The sequence below is a fragment of the Sphaeramia orbicularis genome, chromosome 5 (assembly GCF_902148855.1).
Source record: "Sphaeramia orbicularis chromosome 5, fSphaOr1.1, whole genome shotgun sequence".
Classification (NCBI taxonomy): Eukaryota; Metazoa; Chordata; class Actinopteri; order Kurtiformes; family Apogonidae; genus Sphaeramia; species Sphaeramia orbicularis.
The window spans coordinates 9,695,792-9,713,968 of NC_043961.1; the positions used below are offsets into that span (position 1 = coordinate 9,695,792).

Below are 18,177 nucleotides of genomic sequence, written 5' to 3' on the forward strand. Positions count from 1 at the left end.
CGTGTTAAGAGTGAATTTGTCCCGATAATTGGCTCTGAAAGGGGTCAGGACCGAGAATCGTAAGTATTAAACTTGTTCAATATTTACGACGAAAAATCTTCTTGTGTGTGGGGAAAGCCGACAACTCCTGAACAGAGTCCTGCATGGGTCCACTTTTTCAAACCCACACCCGCCCATATCCACGTACATTAGACCCACAAACTAACCCAACCCGTTATTAAACACATTGTCTACACATAACTCACTTTTAAGTCCTTCATTTTTGCCTAAAACATACACTATCATTAAATCTCTAATATGTGCTGCTCAACGACATCTGTGGCTGGATGTAAACAGACGTGAAGCTCACTTCAAAATAAAACCGGATGTGCATCAACCACGGTCAAATTAGATGATCATCATCATTAAATGTCCTGCAAATTATTACATCCACGAATTGTTTCTTCTTCTTAATTTTTGTTAGATCACTCTTGATCACGCAAAATTTCTGGCTTGGAGGACTAGATTCTAGATTGGTGGTGGGACAGAGTCATTATGTGTGTGGTGTGCTGTGCTGAGATTATCGGTCCACATCACACACTGTACGATCAAAACTGTTCAATGCCTGATTTTTTGTCTTCATGTGTGGGGTCTGTAACAGATAAAAAAATCTCTTTAGATTGAGAAAATCCTTAGGTGTGTACCCCGCCTAAGAAGGTTGAACACTGACCCATTCCATGTAGAAGTGAATGGAACATCTAACTGATCACCAAAACATCTCTGACACAAACATGAACAGAATAGAGCTTAATTGTTTAATAAATGTCACGTCCTTTTTTTCTGTCCACGGTCTTATTTCTTAGTTTTACAGACATTATCAGAATAAAGCATCCATTTGGAGATGATGGATCTGACTGTTTTACTGCAGGAACTGAGTCATGTATCACTCAACATGGACCAAAAGGATTTTAGAGACACAATTATGGATTTGACTAAGACACACACACCTATTTAGAAAAGATATACCAACACAGAGGAAACCAGGACATGGCCTTATAGAAAGACTGGACTCCTACAAACACACAACCCTTCACCAACAGGCTTATGGCGCCCTCTGCTGAGCTGAGAGAGAAAGTGATGATTTACAAAACACGAGCTGCAGTCATTTGTACTAGTTATTTTACTGCATCACATATGGATAGAGTCCAGAAGTGTGTCAGTCCTCAGATACATACAATATATTCATATATTCATTACATTAAACAACCCTTCCACAGAAACCTACCTGGTCCAACCCTGGTCTAACCCTGGTCTAACCTTGCCCTAACCCTGGTCTAACAATGGTCCAACAATGGTCCAACCCTGGTCTAACGATGGTCTATCAGTGGTTAAACCCTGGTCCAACCCTGGTCCAACCCTGGTCAAACCCTGGTCAAACCCTGATCTAACCTTGGTCTAACCCTGGTCTAACCCTGTTCCAACCCTGGTCTAAGACCTGGATTAAAAACCCTGGTCCAACCCTGGTCTAACCCTGGATTAAAAACCCTGGTCCAACCCTGGTCCTCCACCATCTCCCATTAGTCTATTTTTAGACTTCACTCTCAGCCTTTTTGTGTTTCCATGTGCTTAGAGTCTTTCGGTGTTTTTAAGTGTGTACTTTCAAACAGAGGGTCCCATGGGTGGAGCAGAATGACTCATGTGTTCCTACCCTCTTTGGCTCTCAGCAGCGCAAGTAAGACATCACAGAACAGCAGACTGCAGCAGCAGCACCACACCCTGTAGGTCCTCCTCTGGGACCCCACCTCCACCCTCCTCCTGCAGGTGCATGTGTAGGAACATGGCTGCTGCAGTACATGTGGACCACCAGTGGTAGGAGCTTTAGGAGCAGGGAAGTCAGGAGGACGGAGCAGCTGGATTTGTCCTCCAGCTGCTGGAATGTCACATCAGCAGCTCAGACTGATGGTGCAGTGGTGAAGACCCCTCCCCCATGTACAGAATGTATTTATGGGAAGTCTGCTGCTTATGCCGTACACCCAGATCTGGGGCTCCTATTGTTCCTGCATATGGACTAGAGGCAGCCTGTGAACAGGACGTATGTGGTTCTAAACCTTCAGTTTTTTAACCATCAACATACATGTATGAGCATAGAATCAAACCAACTCAAAGCTGAAGTTTAGTGCATGTTTAGTTGGCAGGTAATGAAAGATGCAAAAAAGAAAACCTCAAATAGATAATTTCGTTTCTAAAACTAATTCTAATAAGAAGCTGAATGTTTAAATAAAAACAGATATAGAATCCTAATTACATTTAGTACAGCTCATGTGTGTATCTAATTACTGTGTTGGTGTATTACCTAACACATGTGGCCTAGATATCACAGCTCCCTGAACTACATTTACATGAGCTGCCTCGCCTCAGAGTGTGAATGTGTTACACATTAAATACATACATGTGTGATGTTGTCCCTGTTCGTCTGTCAGTCTGTCTTAATAATTCGGTAGGAATTCAAAATGGCTGCCATGGAAGTAATGAAGTAATTATACTTAAACCTCCTCCTGTGGAGTTCAAATGCAGGAGCTTGGTTCAATAACAGAGGGATAAACAAAGAAAACATCTACTGTGAATTTAATCAGATGAATGAGTGTGGAACTGAATGTAAACCAGTGTGTTCATGACAGTAGACACAGGAGTAGATGGTGTGGAGGAGCAGCATGCGTACTCCAGCTAACATGCTTACTCCTCTCCTGCCTGCAGCAGCTATATTTAGCTCTGGTGGGATGCTGGAAGCAGGCGTGACTGCAGAAAGTGAGATAGGGATGAAAGGTTTAACCCTTCGCTTCCACCCACGATGCTCCTCAAACACAGTAGTGCTCTGCTCTCCAAGGTCACTGCTCTTGGAAACTCTTCAGAAATCAAAGTGGATAACATTACACTGAGTGAATGCAACATGATTTACCACAGAAGCATCTGAGAAATAAGGACAATAGCCCTTTGTTCTAGAATCTTAAATATTCATAGATTATCACCTAAAAATATGAATGTAGCTGAAACATTTCTTGTTAAAGGCCAACATCATTTCTGCAGCAGTGGCATATCACCTCGAAAATCCATTATGTAACACCTGAAAACATTGAATGTTACTATGAACACAAACAGACCAACAACCATCCTTCCACACACTCCGAACACCAGCTCACATTTTTATGACATAATAATAATAATAAATAATAAAAATAATGCCTTGGTCCAAAAGGTGATATTTATGGTCATAAGAGGCATGTCTAAGTAAATTAAAGGTCTAGGCAGTACTAATCCTTACGAGGGCTGTTCAATAAGTTCATGGCCTCACCCAGAAATACTGGTTGTTATAATACAGGATGTTACATTCTTTCGTGATGGGATAGTGATGCTTGAACATCGATGGACCAAGTGCATTGCTGTAAATGGAGATTATGTTGAAAAATAAAATATAAATTATCAGTCTGTGTTGTTCTGTTCTGGGTGAGGCCATGAACTTATTGAACGGCCCTCGTATGTCTTTATCAGAAACACTCTACTGGTACTAACAGTGGAAACACTACTCAGAACCAAGAGTCTGAACAGACCCTGAACACACCCATACTGTTTAACTGAAGGTTTATATATATATATATATATATATATATATATATATATATATATATACATACACATACATACATACATATATATATATATATATATATATATACATATATATATACATATATAATATTTTTCATGTTTATAGTGACCATTGGCAGGTATCACACATTCCCGTGACAAGACTCCACAGTGGAACTTAATTATCTATATCCAAAATAAATATTAACCAGTCAGTAAGTCAGTACAGGTGTGGCTATAACAGCAGCTTCTGTCCATTTACATACTGATCATGAACATACCTGTAGTCACACATATGTTCTATCCATGCATAAAAAAAACCTCTGCAGTTTCTCATTTCTTTGGTATATACTAGTTCATAGATATAACTAACCTATACAGCTAACTGTAACCCTAACTCTAACCCTAACCATGAATGTTGCTGTGAAGAAACTATGAATTGCAAAACCTGGACAACACCTACAGGTTGAGGGTGGACACCAAAGATCAATGTAATCATTACAGGATCAGGTCAAAGGAACACGCACATGTGTGAGAAAAATATAGTTTCTCCGGTCCTATTGTGTCTGCACTCATGTGTTTTAGTTTATTACTGTGATGTTTAATAAAGGCTTGTATTAAATTGGATTGGATTTGTTTTCTACACACATTGGTCCTTATGTCCTAATAGTGTCACTATGTCCATTGAAACCCCGTTACTTTAAATATGTGTCAATAAGTCCAAACATTTCCAATATAGTTTTCTACATTTTAACATCGGTATAACTTCATATGTTATTAAACGCATCAGAGACCAATGTAAGTGAATTTCCTGTGGAACCACATGTTCAGCACTTTGGCCTAAACTTTGTCAAAATCAGTGACATTTGGATGAAACCATGTCATCGAGCATATTATAAAATATTTATTGTCAAACATTTTATTTTATGCAGTCATCATCATTACTATGTTTAAGTACATACAAATACCTACTGAAAGTGGGAATTTTGTACTTCTCTTTTGTATTTATATACTGTTAATTTGTTTATTTTTGTCTTTCCTGTAATCTGGAGGGGATGTGTGCCGGCGGGGGGGGGTTCCGAAAGTTTGTCTGTTTGTTTGACTTTTGTGTCATACAACGGAACTATGCTCTTTGTTTTATATTTTAAAAAATCCCAAAAACCAATAAACAGAAGGTTAAAAATAATAATAATAATAATAATAATAATAAAACAAATACCTACTGAAATATGGAACACACACTGATATAGGTCATATATGTATAAAGGCAGAGCTCATTGAACACAAACATGGACCCGTGCCACCGCTGGACCGGACCCTACAGTATAGAACCAAATATGAAGTATCACACTCTGCCCGTCTGCTTCTGACTCACACCACCAAAGTAACAGCCACAAAACTGATTTTTCCGAATATTACTGGTCAGCTATCCTGACCTTAGATCACCGAAAGAATAGGATGTTCACAAGAATGTTCATGAGACACCATACAGGCATCAAACCTCCAGCTACAGCTACTGCTAACATGGAGGTCAAGATAACAGGACATGAAGCTTTAACATTATTTCTCTGTTTTCTTCTCAAATTAATTAAATAATGAATGAAAATTAAAGGAACAAAGTTGCACCAGTTAACGGTGTACAGCAAACCTCCACGCTGCTGTGTTAAGGTGCAGCTCAAACAAACAGATGGGTTTAAAAGTAGGAGGGTGGGGCCACGTCACCATGAACACGCCTCCGTCTAATCATGTAAATGTGATGTAAAGTGGAGCACAGGCCAAAACCTACCTGACAGTCAAAGTCTTGGAAGTTTCGTGCATTCTGCAACAGAAAAAAGAAGTGAAAGTTCAGTGAGAAGCTCAGAGACAATGGATTACATATTTAAATGTGTCTGTTATCCCTCTGATCAAACCAATTAGATTAGTACTGGAACTGTCATCTGAGGGATTTAACATAAGAAACTGTTGAACTTCTTATAGATGAATAAAACGATAAAATCACATGCATTAAACAAAGTGGACATTTGCTTTATAACTTACACATATTTACTAGCAAGATGTTTGTTATAGTTACAGTGGAAGTCTGCTAAATATCCGTCCATCTCTCGGTGGCTTACACATATCATGTCTTTTCCAAAACTTAAGAAAATTAAATTCACATTGAGATGATGTACTGACAAATATTTCCACAAATGACAATCCTTTATTTCTTATTTTACAAACTTAGAGGTACTGCCGATTGAATGTGTGCCTGTTGTTGTACTTTATAATGCATAAGTAACCATTACTTTGTACTGGTCAGGATGAGCTGGGGTGGGGTGCAATTTGTTTTTTTTTTCTTTATTATACATTTAATATTATTTAATTGTTGTTGTTTATACCCCCACTACACACTAATAAGAGTGCTCTTTCATTTGTTGTTTTTGTAGGCATGTGTATATGTGTGTGTGTGTGTGTGTATATATATATATATATATATATATATGTGTGTGTGTGTGTGTGTGTGTGTGTGTCTATTTGCATATATGTTTTGACTTGAGAAAAAAAAGGAAAAAGGGAAGGTAAATTGTAATTCTGTGATCGGAAGTGTTCTATTTTTCTTCAATAAAAAATATTGGAAAAAAAATAAAGTGGACATTTGTTAATACAGAACTTAACGACTGGTGGCATTTTAACAGTGTTTCAGTCGGAGTTTCGTCCTTATGGAGACAGCAGGAGGCTACAGAGAAGTTAGGGAGAGAAGTAAGAGTGGGCAGCAGATACCAGAGAAGGTTCTAGAGGGAACCATTTAGAGCAGAGCAGCAGGAGTCTGGAGGCAGATGGTGACGATAAAGCTCCACTGTGTTCCTCCTCCAGGAGAGCTGTGCTGCAGAATGCATGTTCACCTCAGTCTAAGTCTAAACACAGCTTATTCTACAGAAACACCGATGCAAATGCATCAGGACATTACAGGTAGGATCTGAATGTCCTCACTTCAACTGCGATTGTCTGCAACATTTCTTAGGAGAAAACCCTGGTGGTTTGACACAAAAATAAGGTGCATCTAGAATGTTATTTAAAACTAATGCTCATTCAGGTGGACAGCCTCAGCACTGCACCATACATGGACACAACCGAAACTAGTGTCTCAACACATAATGTGTCTATTTTTACAGTTAGTGTGACTCTGCAGGTAAATACAAAAGCAGACGGTGCAGAAAAACGGTGAATAATAGAATGTGCATCATATGGTCTGTGTGTTGATGCAACTTTTGCTGTAGCCTGTGTTAATTATTCTTTTGTCTTTTTTTTCAACTATTATGTCCCAAATCCAGCTGTAATTGCATACATTTATAACCCTTAATACGACTGGAATGGCTGTTGTCATGGTTACATGCCTGCTGCAAACAGTCGTCCGTATTCCTCGTTGCATCCTGTAATATTAACATAACATCTTGAAGACATGTCTGTCCCTGACGCTGCAGAGTCATCTGTATTCATTCTGATGTCTCTGTTATTTCCACATGGGAAGCCATCATGAAATTATTTCCTTTTACATTCAACGCTCCTGATTTGACTTTCTAATGAGCTGGCCACTAGGTGGAGTAAGAGGTCAGCTCCATTCTCCTCCATTCCGCTGATTCTCCCCCCCATGTTGTTACCTCACAAAAGACACGTTCCTGAGCCTTTTCTACAAACCTCAGCTCAGACATAAATCTGTACAGACATGAGATAAGTTTATTCTTCAGTCTGCTCGTTCCTCAGAGCCACAGCTGAGGTGATGAAATCCCCTCACACCTGATACATCACTACTTAATCCCTCTGTGATGCACTACACCCTGGTGATTGTCTGTGAAATCTGCCTCAAGAGAGGACAAAACACTCTCCTATTCCCCCAGACGCCCCGATTCTCTAATCAGCTGTTGAGGATAGAGCGGGGAAGATGAGGAGGAGGCGGGATGAAGAAGTTTGGAGGAGCTTTGATGTGCCATTGGTTTTTTTCTCCGTCTCCCTCTGTTTTTGCTGTCACTCAGAAATAAAGGCATGAATTTCTCACAGCTCCTTCTTTGATCTGTCTTCATTTCTGCTCCACTCTTCCCAAACTGTGCCCCCTTCCTCCTTCCTCTGCTTTACTTCTCTCATTGCATCTATAAGCTCTTTTTTCCTCTATTGACTTGCTCTCTTGCTCTCCTCTTTTTCGTTTCCCTCTCAACAGCCAAGCAGTTATGAATAATTCACTTTGATGAACAGAACTGCGGAGTAGGAATGCCTGGTATATGAGCCTATGTCCAGATCTGCCTGGGACAGCGGTGTTGGGAGTGAACACACTGAGCCCAACAGAACGTCACATGTGTCCATCTGCGCTCTGTGTTCGTACAGTCCATGTGCAGCTGCAGCCTGTTGCTCTGACATGCAGACTCCGGTCTCACCTTATTGGTCAGCAGGGGCTTGATCTCAGTCAGCTGTACGTCCTGCAGCTCATCCATCTTCCTGTCTGGTCACTGAACACCACTCTGTCCAAAAAGGAAAATGACACACATTATATTCACTTAGTATGAGGATCAATGTGGGCAAAAATAGTATTATAAATGCACAAACACATATGTTCAAAAAGGAAGAAACAAGACACGTATGGCATTTAATAAAGCAATTCAACACGGAACAACATGCAATGGAATTTATTCATAGTGATCATGTGGGTCCAGGTCAAACCGACCACTGTAATTGATTTATTATTAGATCATTATGATTGAACTTCACATGTGTCACCCTCCAGAAGGCTAAGAGTAAATTATATTAGTGAGAATCTGATTGATCTTTAAACAGTATTGTTTAATTCTTTTCTGGTGTGGATGGACACTGAATTCACTCCTGAGGTTTAATAAAGTTAATCAGTATATGAATATTTTGGGGTGTGTGAGGTTACATGTAGGGGTGTATGGTAAGAATCTGGCGATACGATATAAATCACAATACTAGAATCACAATACGATATATCACAATATATCATGATACTGTTAAAAAGGCAATTTTTTGTGTCTTGTTTTAAAATTATTTCCTTGAAGAATTAAATTACACCAGAAATATGCACAAATACTAAACACATTTTTATTTGATCACAACAGGATCTAATGCTATATCACAAAATATTCCTGCCAAAACTTAAATTATGTTTTACAGACAGTACAGTTTAAGATCCTGTTCAAATGTTCATATTCTCTTAGTTCAGAACTAACATCAGAACATTATTTTTGTGCAGTCCCAACAAAGGAACTAACATTATTTAATAAAAGAGTGTTAAATAATAATAAATAGAAACAAAAAAAACAAAAATGAACCTCCACAATATCTGCTTTTGAATAAATACCTAAAAATATCGATATAGTACTTTAATATTGATACAGTATTGTGAAATGAAATATCACGATATATTGCAGAACTGATATTTTCTTACACCCCTAGTCACCTGGATGTATCTCTACATACTTTATGTCCAAAACGTGGACACAAGCAGGAACAAATATAAACGAAACAAACCCTGAAATGAGGTTAAACGCAGTAAAGATCTTCTATATTCAATAAATTTATTAATCATCAATATCCACATACATTCATATCAAATCTTTTGAGGATTTTAATCATCCAGTTTCCAATCTACAGATTTTCAAATGATCCTTTTTCCACGTCTGTTGGTGATTCTTCTGCCTCTAAAAATAGCATTAACATCATCAATAAAATGGATGATCACTGCTTGAACCACAGGTGCTTTCCCTGTTCCATTTGTTTCCGTCTCCATTACCAGACGGTTCCTCACATTGTATTCTACAAATCCATCCCTTAGAACAGTTTCCCTGCTGCTTTTCATTGGTTGGTTTTTCAGAAGTATAAAATAAGGTTTGAAAAGATGGATTATGGACTATGAGAAAGTGACATCCTTTTCTTGTCCTGATTTTAACTCTGCACCGTCCTCAGGTTTGAAGTGAATAGAGTATGTACTGAAGACATAATTTAAACAGAATATTGATGAGGATGATTCAGTCCAAGGCCTTTTCAGGTGCTTGAAAATCACCACATTTATTTAACACCAATCAAATCACAGGAAGACGACCTCCTCATGTAATTGAAGAGCACTATGTGACCCGACAGGACCCAAGCTGGGCCTCAGGTTCTTGACTGTATGTACTGGTGACACCAGAGTCAGCTGGTGGGCAGAGCAAGGCACTTTCCTCAATATGTTCGAACCCACACACACAAACACACAAACCTGAACGGACCATGTTTAACAAGACACTGGGAAGCCCACCTCATTTGTTTTCCCCTTGAGCCTGGTCGTTTGTCCCCGCACATAATTACGGAGGAACACTGACACCAAAACGTCCCCTCCCCCACTTTCCCTGAAATGGTACCTCGGTGGCCTTGCCTGTTTGCACAAGGTGAGGACAGGAAGTGGTGTTGAATTACCTGGCTGTGTCCAGGACGGGGGCTCATGTTGCACAGAGCAGCAGATGGAGCCTCTGCCTCTTCTAGGTCAACGCTTACAACTGGAATAAGCTCTACACGGTTCCACACCCAGCCCCCATACCGTTAAACCACATAGATCAGAACAGATGCAGATGACGCAGAAAAAATGGAAAGACAGGGGGGCTTACCAGATGGGGGAGGGGCTTAAAGCGCTTCCCAAGTCAAAGCCAACCCCTGGAATGACCTTGGGACTGGTAGTTTCAGATGACCTTCAGGCTTAGCTAGTCATGAGTCTACCTGTCAACCGATAGCAGAACACAGCGGAACGTACCGACAGCAGAACATACCAACAGAAGAACATACCGACAGCAGAACCTATGTACTGACAGCAGAACATACCAATGGCAGAACATACCAACAGCAGAACCTATGTACTGAGAGCAGAACATACCAATGGCAGAACATACCGACGGCAGAACATACTGATAGCAGAACATACCGACAGCAGAACATACCGACAGCAGAACATAGAACATACTGACAGCAGAACATATGTACTGACAGCAGAACATACTGACGGCAGAACATATGTACTGACAGCAGAACATACCGATAGCAGAACATAGAACATATCGACAGCAGAACATAGAACACACCAACAGCAGAACATAGAACATATTGACAGCAGAACATACTGACAGCAGAACATACCAACAGTAGAACGTACCCTCAGCAGAACGTACCCACAGCAGAATATACCCACAGCAGAACCAACAGCAGAACATACCCACAGCAGAACATACCGACTAGAGCTGTGTATTGGCAAGAATCTGGTGATAAGATACAAATCACAATACTAGGATCACGATATGATATATCATGATACTGTTAAAAGGGCATATTTTTTATTGGTTTTGTTTCTTTTTTAAAAGATTATCTCCTGGAAGAATGGAATTACACCAGAAATCTGCACAAATACTAAACACATTTTTGTTTGATCCCAACAGGATCTAATTCTATATCACAAAAAGTTCCTGTCAAAACTTAAATTATGTTTTACAGACATTACAGTTTAAAATCCTGTTCAAATGTTCATATTCTATTTGTTCAGAACTACCATCAGAACATTATTTTTGTGCAATTCCAACAAAGGAACTAACATTATTTAATAAAAGAGTGTTAAATAATAATAAATAAAATATAAACAAACAAAAAAAAATTAACCTCCACAATATCTGCATTTGAATAAATACCTAGAAAAAATACTGAAACAACACTATTAATATTGATACAGTATTGTGAAATGAAATATTGCAATATATTGCAGAACATACCGACATCAGAACGTACGACAGCAGAACATACCGACATCATGATGTACGACAGCAGAACATACCGACTGCAGAACATACCGACAGCAGAACAGACAGCAGAACATACCGACAGCAGAACATACTGTCGGCAGAACATACTGACAGCAGAACTGACAACATGGCTGTTATACCCTCATGACTTTTCCTGCTCAGGTCTGCACAGACATCATCCTACTGACGCATGAATGCGGTCACAGGTCATTCTACTCTGGCACCAGATTGTGCCTTGCTTGGAAACAACCAGAGGAAGCAGATGGGTACAACTGAGCACAATCCACAAATTACATAAAAAAATGAAAAAAAAAGAAAAGAAACAACAATATTGAGTGTTGGAAACGCTCAGACATCAGCATGGGGAGTGAAAACATGCCCGGCAAAATCCCTGCTGACAAATCCGGCTCAAGGGTGGAACGAAAAAATATTTAGACAAATGCACAAGGAAATAAGGAAAAACAAATAGTCTGCGTGCTTGAGCGGATTGATCATATTGGCCGGATCAATCCAATACTTCCTCAGGCTGCCACAGAAATGGGATGGAGGAAAAAAGCTGCTTTAATTGTAGCCGGCTAACCGGGTAATTGAGGTGTTAAGGGAGACAGGGTCAGGGTAAGCTTAGACCAAGTGACAGACTGACAGGGTAGGTTTCACAGCCTAACCCTGATGACCCCTGATACTGAGTTACCCCCAGGACTCACAAACACCAACACAATGAGATCATATGAACAGTTATACGTTTTTACATTTTGCTGCGTATTTGTTTTGCATCTTGTGACATATTTATTTGCTTATTTTGGTCTGGGATTGTAATTGTTTTGCATCATTTCGTTAGGTATATATAAACCTGTTTTGTTTGTTTTGTACTTCCTGGATATGTAGTTTTGCACTTGGTTTTGTATTCATTCTGTATCATCTTTGGATGTATTTTGTTTGGTTTGTCTGACTTTATAGCTAGTTGTGTATCGCTAACCATTAAGGCTATTATTATTCAGAAGAGGACAGGAAATATCAGCTTTTCTTCATCCCACTCCTTTTTAAACATGGGTATGTACATGTTTGTTCACCTGATGATTAGTGAATGTCTGCTGATGAAATGCACAAACATGAACGAAATAAATGAAAATGAAAATAAGTGCCCTCCTGGGACCTGAGTGGACCCCATCCCTCCTTCACCCCAGATCCACTCAGAAACATCCAGTGCCACACTTTCCTGCCTACTCTGCACCAGCTCACTGTTCAGCTGGTGTTGCCATAGAGACAAAAACTGGTTGCTGATGTTTATTCAAAGCTGGGCTAGCCCCAAAGGACACACACGAAGGGGAATAGAATCATGGTAGAAATGAATCTATAAATTGAGTCTCAAACATGTGCTTTCAGCGTCGTTTGCCCCTCTCCATCCCAAAAACCCCACTGAGCCGTGCAGAACACTGAGGTTTTATGTAAGTGCGTCTGAACAGATGAGGAACGATAAATTCTGTTTGGAACTGTATGGCTTACAGGGTTTGTCCTATATTTTCACCGTATTAATATTGTGAACGATGGAGCTAATGATGTAGAACGAGTCCCTCTAGCCTGGTGTGGTGGACTCCCCCCACATTAAAGCACATTTTCCTCTATTTTCCACCAACAGAACAGTCGACACACACAAACTACAGGAGGCTCTGTATTAGTTCCCTGGTCTGTTGTTCTTCAGGTCCTGTTCCCGGCTCGGCGTGTAGCTGCCAGCAGGGTTTCAGCTCAGCGCTAAATATCATGTGAAGCAGCGACCCACAAGGGGCTCAGCCAGACAAAAATGACAGCAGAGACAGAGTGTGTGACAGGAAACACACCAGGCCCGTTCTACGCACCAAAGGTCAGCCTTCCTTCACTACAGCCACGGACCAGCACAACACTATCAGAGGTGTTCAACTGTGAGACTATAGGAGGTGTTCAACTGTGAGACTACAGGAGGTGTTCAACTGTGAGACTATAGGAGGTGTTCAACTGTGACACTATCATAGGAGGTGTTCAACTGTGACACTATTATAGGAGGTGTTCAACTGTGACACTATTATAGGAGGTGTTCAACTGTGACACTATTATAGGAGGTGGTCAACTGTGACACTATTATAGAAGGTGATCAACTGGGACACTATAGGAGGTGTTCAACTGGGACACTATTATAGGAGGTGTTCAACTGTGACACTATTATAGGAGGTGGTCAACTGTGACACTATCATAGGAGGTGTTCAACTGTGACACTATTATAGGAGGTGTTCAACTGTGACACTATTATAGGAGGTGTTCAACTGTGACACTATTATAGAAGGTGATCAACTGGGACACTATAGGAGGTGTTCAACTGGGACACTATTATAGGAGGTGTTCAACTGTGACACTATTATAGGAGGTGTTCAACTGTGACACTATTATAGGAGGTGGTCAACTGTGACACTATTATAGAAGGTGATCGACTGGGACACTATTATAGGAGGTGTTCAATGGGACACTATAGGAGGTGGTAAACTGTGATACTATTATAGGAGGTGTTCAACTGTGAATCTACAGGACGTATTCAATGGGACACTATTATAGAAGGTGTTCAGCTGGGACACTATTATAAGAGGTGTTCAACTGTGACACTATTATAGGAGGTGTTCAACTGTGACACTATTATAGGAGGTGGTCAACTGTGACACTATTATAGAAGGTGATCGACTGGGACACTATTATAGGAGGTGTTCAACTGGGACACTATAGGAGGTGGTAAACTGTGATACTATTATAGAAGGTGTTCAACTGTGAATCTACAGGAGGTGTTCAATGGGACACTATTATAGAAGGTGTTCAACTGGGACACTATTATAAGAGGTGTTCAACTGTGACACTATTATAGGAGGTGTTCAACTGTGAATCTATAGGAGGTGTTCAACTGGGGCACTATAGGAGGTGTTCAATTGGTGCACTATAGGAGGTGTTCAACTGTGACACTATTATAGAAGGTGTTCAACTGTGAATCTATAGGAGGTGTTCAACTGTGACACTATTATAGAAGGTGTTCAACTGTGAATCTATAGGAGGTGTTCAACTGGGACACTATTATAGAGGGTGTTCAACTGTGAATCTATAGGAGGTGTTCAACTAGGACACTATAGGAGGGGTTCAACTGTGACACTATTATAGAAGGTGTTCAACTGGGACACTGTAGGTGGTGTTCAACTGGGACACTGTAGGAGGTGTTCAATTGGGGCACTATAGGAGGTGTTCAACTGTGACACCTCACCTGGGGATTTAGGATGACAGGTGGAAATCAGCTGCTTCAACAAATGCAGAACTTGTAACAATAATAATGGATCAGATTTATATAGTGCACTGCTATGAATGCATACTCAAAATGCATCCAGTGGATCCACCACTGTGCATTCATACACATTCATACACCAGTGTGGGTAGCAGCACTGGAGGGTGAAGTGTCTTGCCCAAGGACACAGCAGCACATGACTAGGACAGAGTGGGATTTGAACCACCAACCCTTCGGTTATTGGATGACCACTCTACCTCCTGAGCCAAAGCCGCCCCCTCCTCTGGAAACAGCTACAGTCCCCATCACACTCATCCTTCTGTGTCTAAGGCTCATCAGAAACAGGACATGCCCTTACCTTAACGCTGAGGCAGAACTTCAACAGAATATGGACAACAAAAGCATGAGCCAAAGCACCTGCAGCAGCTCTGTGGTGTGTCTGCCAACTAAAAGGAGTCCTGTGGCTGCCATGTCAGCACACAAGACCCACTGATCAATGAGTGCACCCCCCACTCCTCACACTTTTCTTTACTTCTCCCTCTCATGCACTCTCTCTCTCTCTCTGTGTCTGTCCATTTCCATCTCACCTTGGACACTCAGTCATCCTGACAAAACATCCTAAGACCCCAGCTCTGATACTGATACTGACCATCCCTTTAGTCCAGGGGTGTCAAACATGCGGCCAAAAACCGACCCACCAAAGGGTCCACTCTGACCCCTGGAATGAATTTGTGAAGCGCAAAAATGACACTGAGGTATTAACAGTCAAGGATGTCCAACTGGTTTTAGTTCCAGTTCCACAAACAGACCAATGGGATCTAGTAAAAGAACAGCGTAATAACCTAGAAATAATGAAAATGTAGTTAATGTGGAAAAAAATAACAGTACATTATGAAAATATTTATTTACTAACTATCCTATACCAATAGAATATGAATAACATGAACAACCTGAAATGTCTGAAGAACATTCTGTAAAATTGCACCAATATTCTGCCTGTTCTTAAATGTTTGGTTCATTTGTGGATCCACTGGGATCTGTACATTGGGTTCATAATAAGCTGAGATGTAATATAGTAGAAAGTGTTCTTATTTTAGTTCCAAACTTTTAACAATATTCTGCCTGCTACCACATGTTTGTGTTAATATTGTGTGTAATTCACATGTATAAATAAGTTGAGGTGTAATTGCACTTATTTTTCTTATGAAATTTCAGTTCTTTCAGGTAATTCACATCTTTTTTGTGAAGGGATAGTTTGTAAATGTAAATATTTTCAAAATTTAATGTTTTTTATTGCACTAAAACAAACAGAATAAGTTGTCATTATTGATAGATTATTATGTTATTGTATTTTATTGGTCCACTGTAGATCAAACTGGGCTGAATGTGGAACCTAGAGGAAAACTCATTCAACAGCCCTGCTCTAGTTTTTTTGATGAGTCAGCTTCTCTCTTTATTTCTAAAACAACAGTGAACAGGTTCTTGATTGTCATCACTGTTCACCTCACAGAACTTTCACTCTGACCTCCTTTACTTCATGTTGACCTGTGAAACCATGCGTTCAGCCTCTGTGACCTCATATTAACTGACTCAGGTCTAGATGTACTGTATAGACACACTGCCTCAGCCCCACGGTTTGGAAAGAAGAGTTAAAAACAGAATGAAACTAGAAAAGCACTCGGAGAGCGTATACCTCCGCCAAGGCTGATCAGTGCCCCCCCCACCCCCTGATCACCACCAAAATGTAATCATTTGTTCCTTGTGCCAGTATCAACATTTCCTGAAATTTTCAACCAAATCTGCCCAGAACTTTTTGAGTTATCTTGCACACGGACAGAGTAGAACTAGACCAACTATAAAACTTAAACCATAATGGAACAATAACTCACCCAAAGCAGTTTCATTTATGTGTAACACACACATACACTGTGCAATTTCCATCCAGTTTTATCACAATTACAGTGTGCAATAATATGGTTTTACAAATACATTTTCTAGTCATTCTCCTCACCTTCTATGCCCATTATTTATTATTATATTATCTGCACTCTACTTTTGTTTTCTATATTAAAAAATAAATAAAATTGTGTGTTTTTGTCAATTTAAACTGTGTGTTTTTGTCTATTTAAATATGTGTGTTTTTGTCTATTTTTGTCTTTTCAAATGTCAGCCTTGCTTCACTGGATCAGAATTGTGTTTCACATGTTATATATGTCATATGTTGAATGACAATAAAGAATCTTGAATCTTGAAAGACAAATGATGAAATGAGTTGAAAACTACCCTGGTAACAGATGTCTATACTTTTGCTCTGTTGCTTTTCTGTTTTTTGTGGCTGGATATGATCTGTAGCAGAATAAAAGGTGAATGAGAACAGTGACTGTGACTTCAAATCATAAGTGTTGACAGTGAAGGCGTGGGGGTGGGGGTGGGGGTGGGGGACTGCAACGGTCACCACTTTGTTCCTTCTTATTCCCACATCACTTCTGTTGTTTATGGGAGTTGGAGTCTACTGTAATAAAGCAGAGAAACAGGAGGAAAACCTGTCATGGATGAAAACAGTTGAATATCAGGGTAATACTAGAACTGAAAATGTCCCATACTGTGTGCTGTATGTACTGTATGTGTGCTCAGAACACTGGACCACTAAAACAAAGTTTAGTTTGGCTCCACTGATATACTACTGATTCTATAAGTTAAGTTAAGTTAAGTAATTCAGTCACATACTGGAATCTAATGGTTCAGTTTGGATACTACAAGTTACTGCATCTGAGTAAAAAAAAAAAAACTGTGGCCAAACAACTCAAGTAAAAAGTAGGTAAAAGAAAGAAAAATACATATATTGTTGCATTTCAGACAGTCTTCAAAACAGACATCTGAAAATGAAAATATAGTTCATTGGTCAGCACAAGGAATATATACTGCAAAAAAAACTAAAGACAATATATTTTGTTTTGTGATCAACCTTTGGTCTGAAATGGACTTTAACTTAAAACCATTAACCAGCCTCTCACAATAACTAAAAAAAAAAAAAAAAAAAGATGACTTAAAACTCCAATCAGCAGAGGTTCATCCAGGGATGAATCTGTCTAAATCACTTTGCTTACAGTAAAAACATCTACTGTCAATGATGTGGACCATGTGTTCACCTTATTTCTGTGGGTTTTATTAACGTCCACCACAGATGAAGCAGGAACAGTACAGTTACTTCGACCTCATTTTCTTAGACATGTAATTGAGCATTTTGTGTTGTTCAAATGTCTTAGTTCTCACTATAAAGCAGACTCTGAAATCCATGAATCTTTGTTCTAAAACAAAGGTCTGACTATTTTTACCACTTCTGCAAAGACAGCTCATACCAGTCATGTAGGTTTTATGTTTGATAAATGCTCGATAATATTTCAGACGTACGTACATGCACGTTCACGTGAGGAAGTCCTGTTGTGACTACTGCAGCCTATACTGGGA

At 39.7% G+C, this 18,177-nt stretch overlaps 1 protein-coding gene across 5 annotated transcripts in view; it reads right to left on the reverse strand.

Moving 5' to 3' along the window:
* ndrg3a (ndrg family member 3a) overlaps positions 1-18,177 on the reverse strand; it is a 51,716-nt gene that overhangs the window by 18,278 nt on the left and 15,261 nt on the right. For 3 of the 5 annotated variants that reach the window (XM_030133796.1, XM_030133793.1, XM_030133798.1), the window contains exons 2-3: positions 8,028-8,111; positions 5,408-5,440 (exon numbers count right to left, since the gene is read on the reverse strand). In XM_030133796.1, the coding sequence (XP_029989656.1) occupies positions 5,408-5,440; positions 8,028-8,084 (90 nt within the window). In that variant the 5' untranslated portion in view covers positions 8,085-8,111. Of the gene's footprint in view, positions 1-5,407; positions 5,441-8,027; positions 8,126-18,177 lie in introns of all 5 variants that reach the window. The other 2 variants (XM_030133794.1, XM_030133795.1) reach the window with 2 other exon arrangements.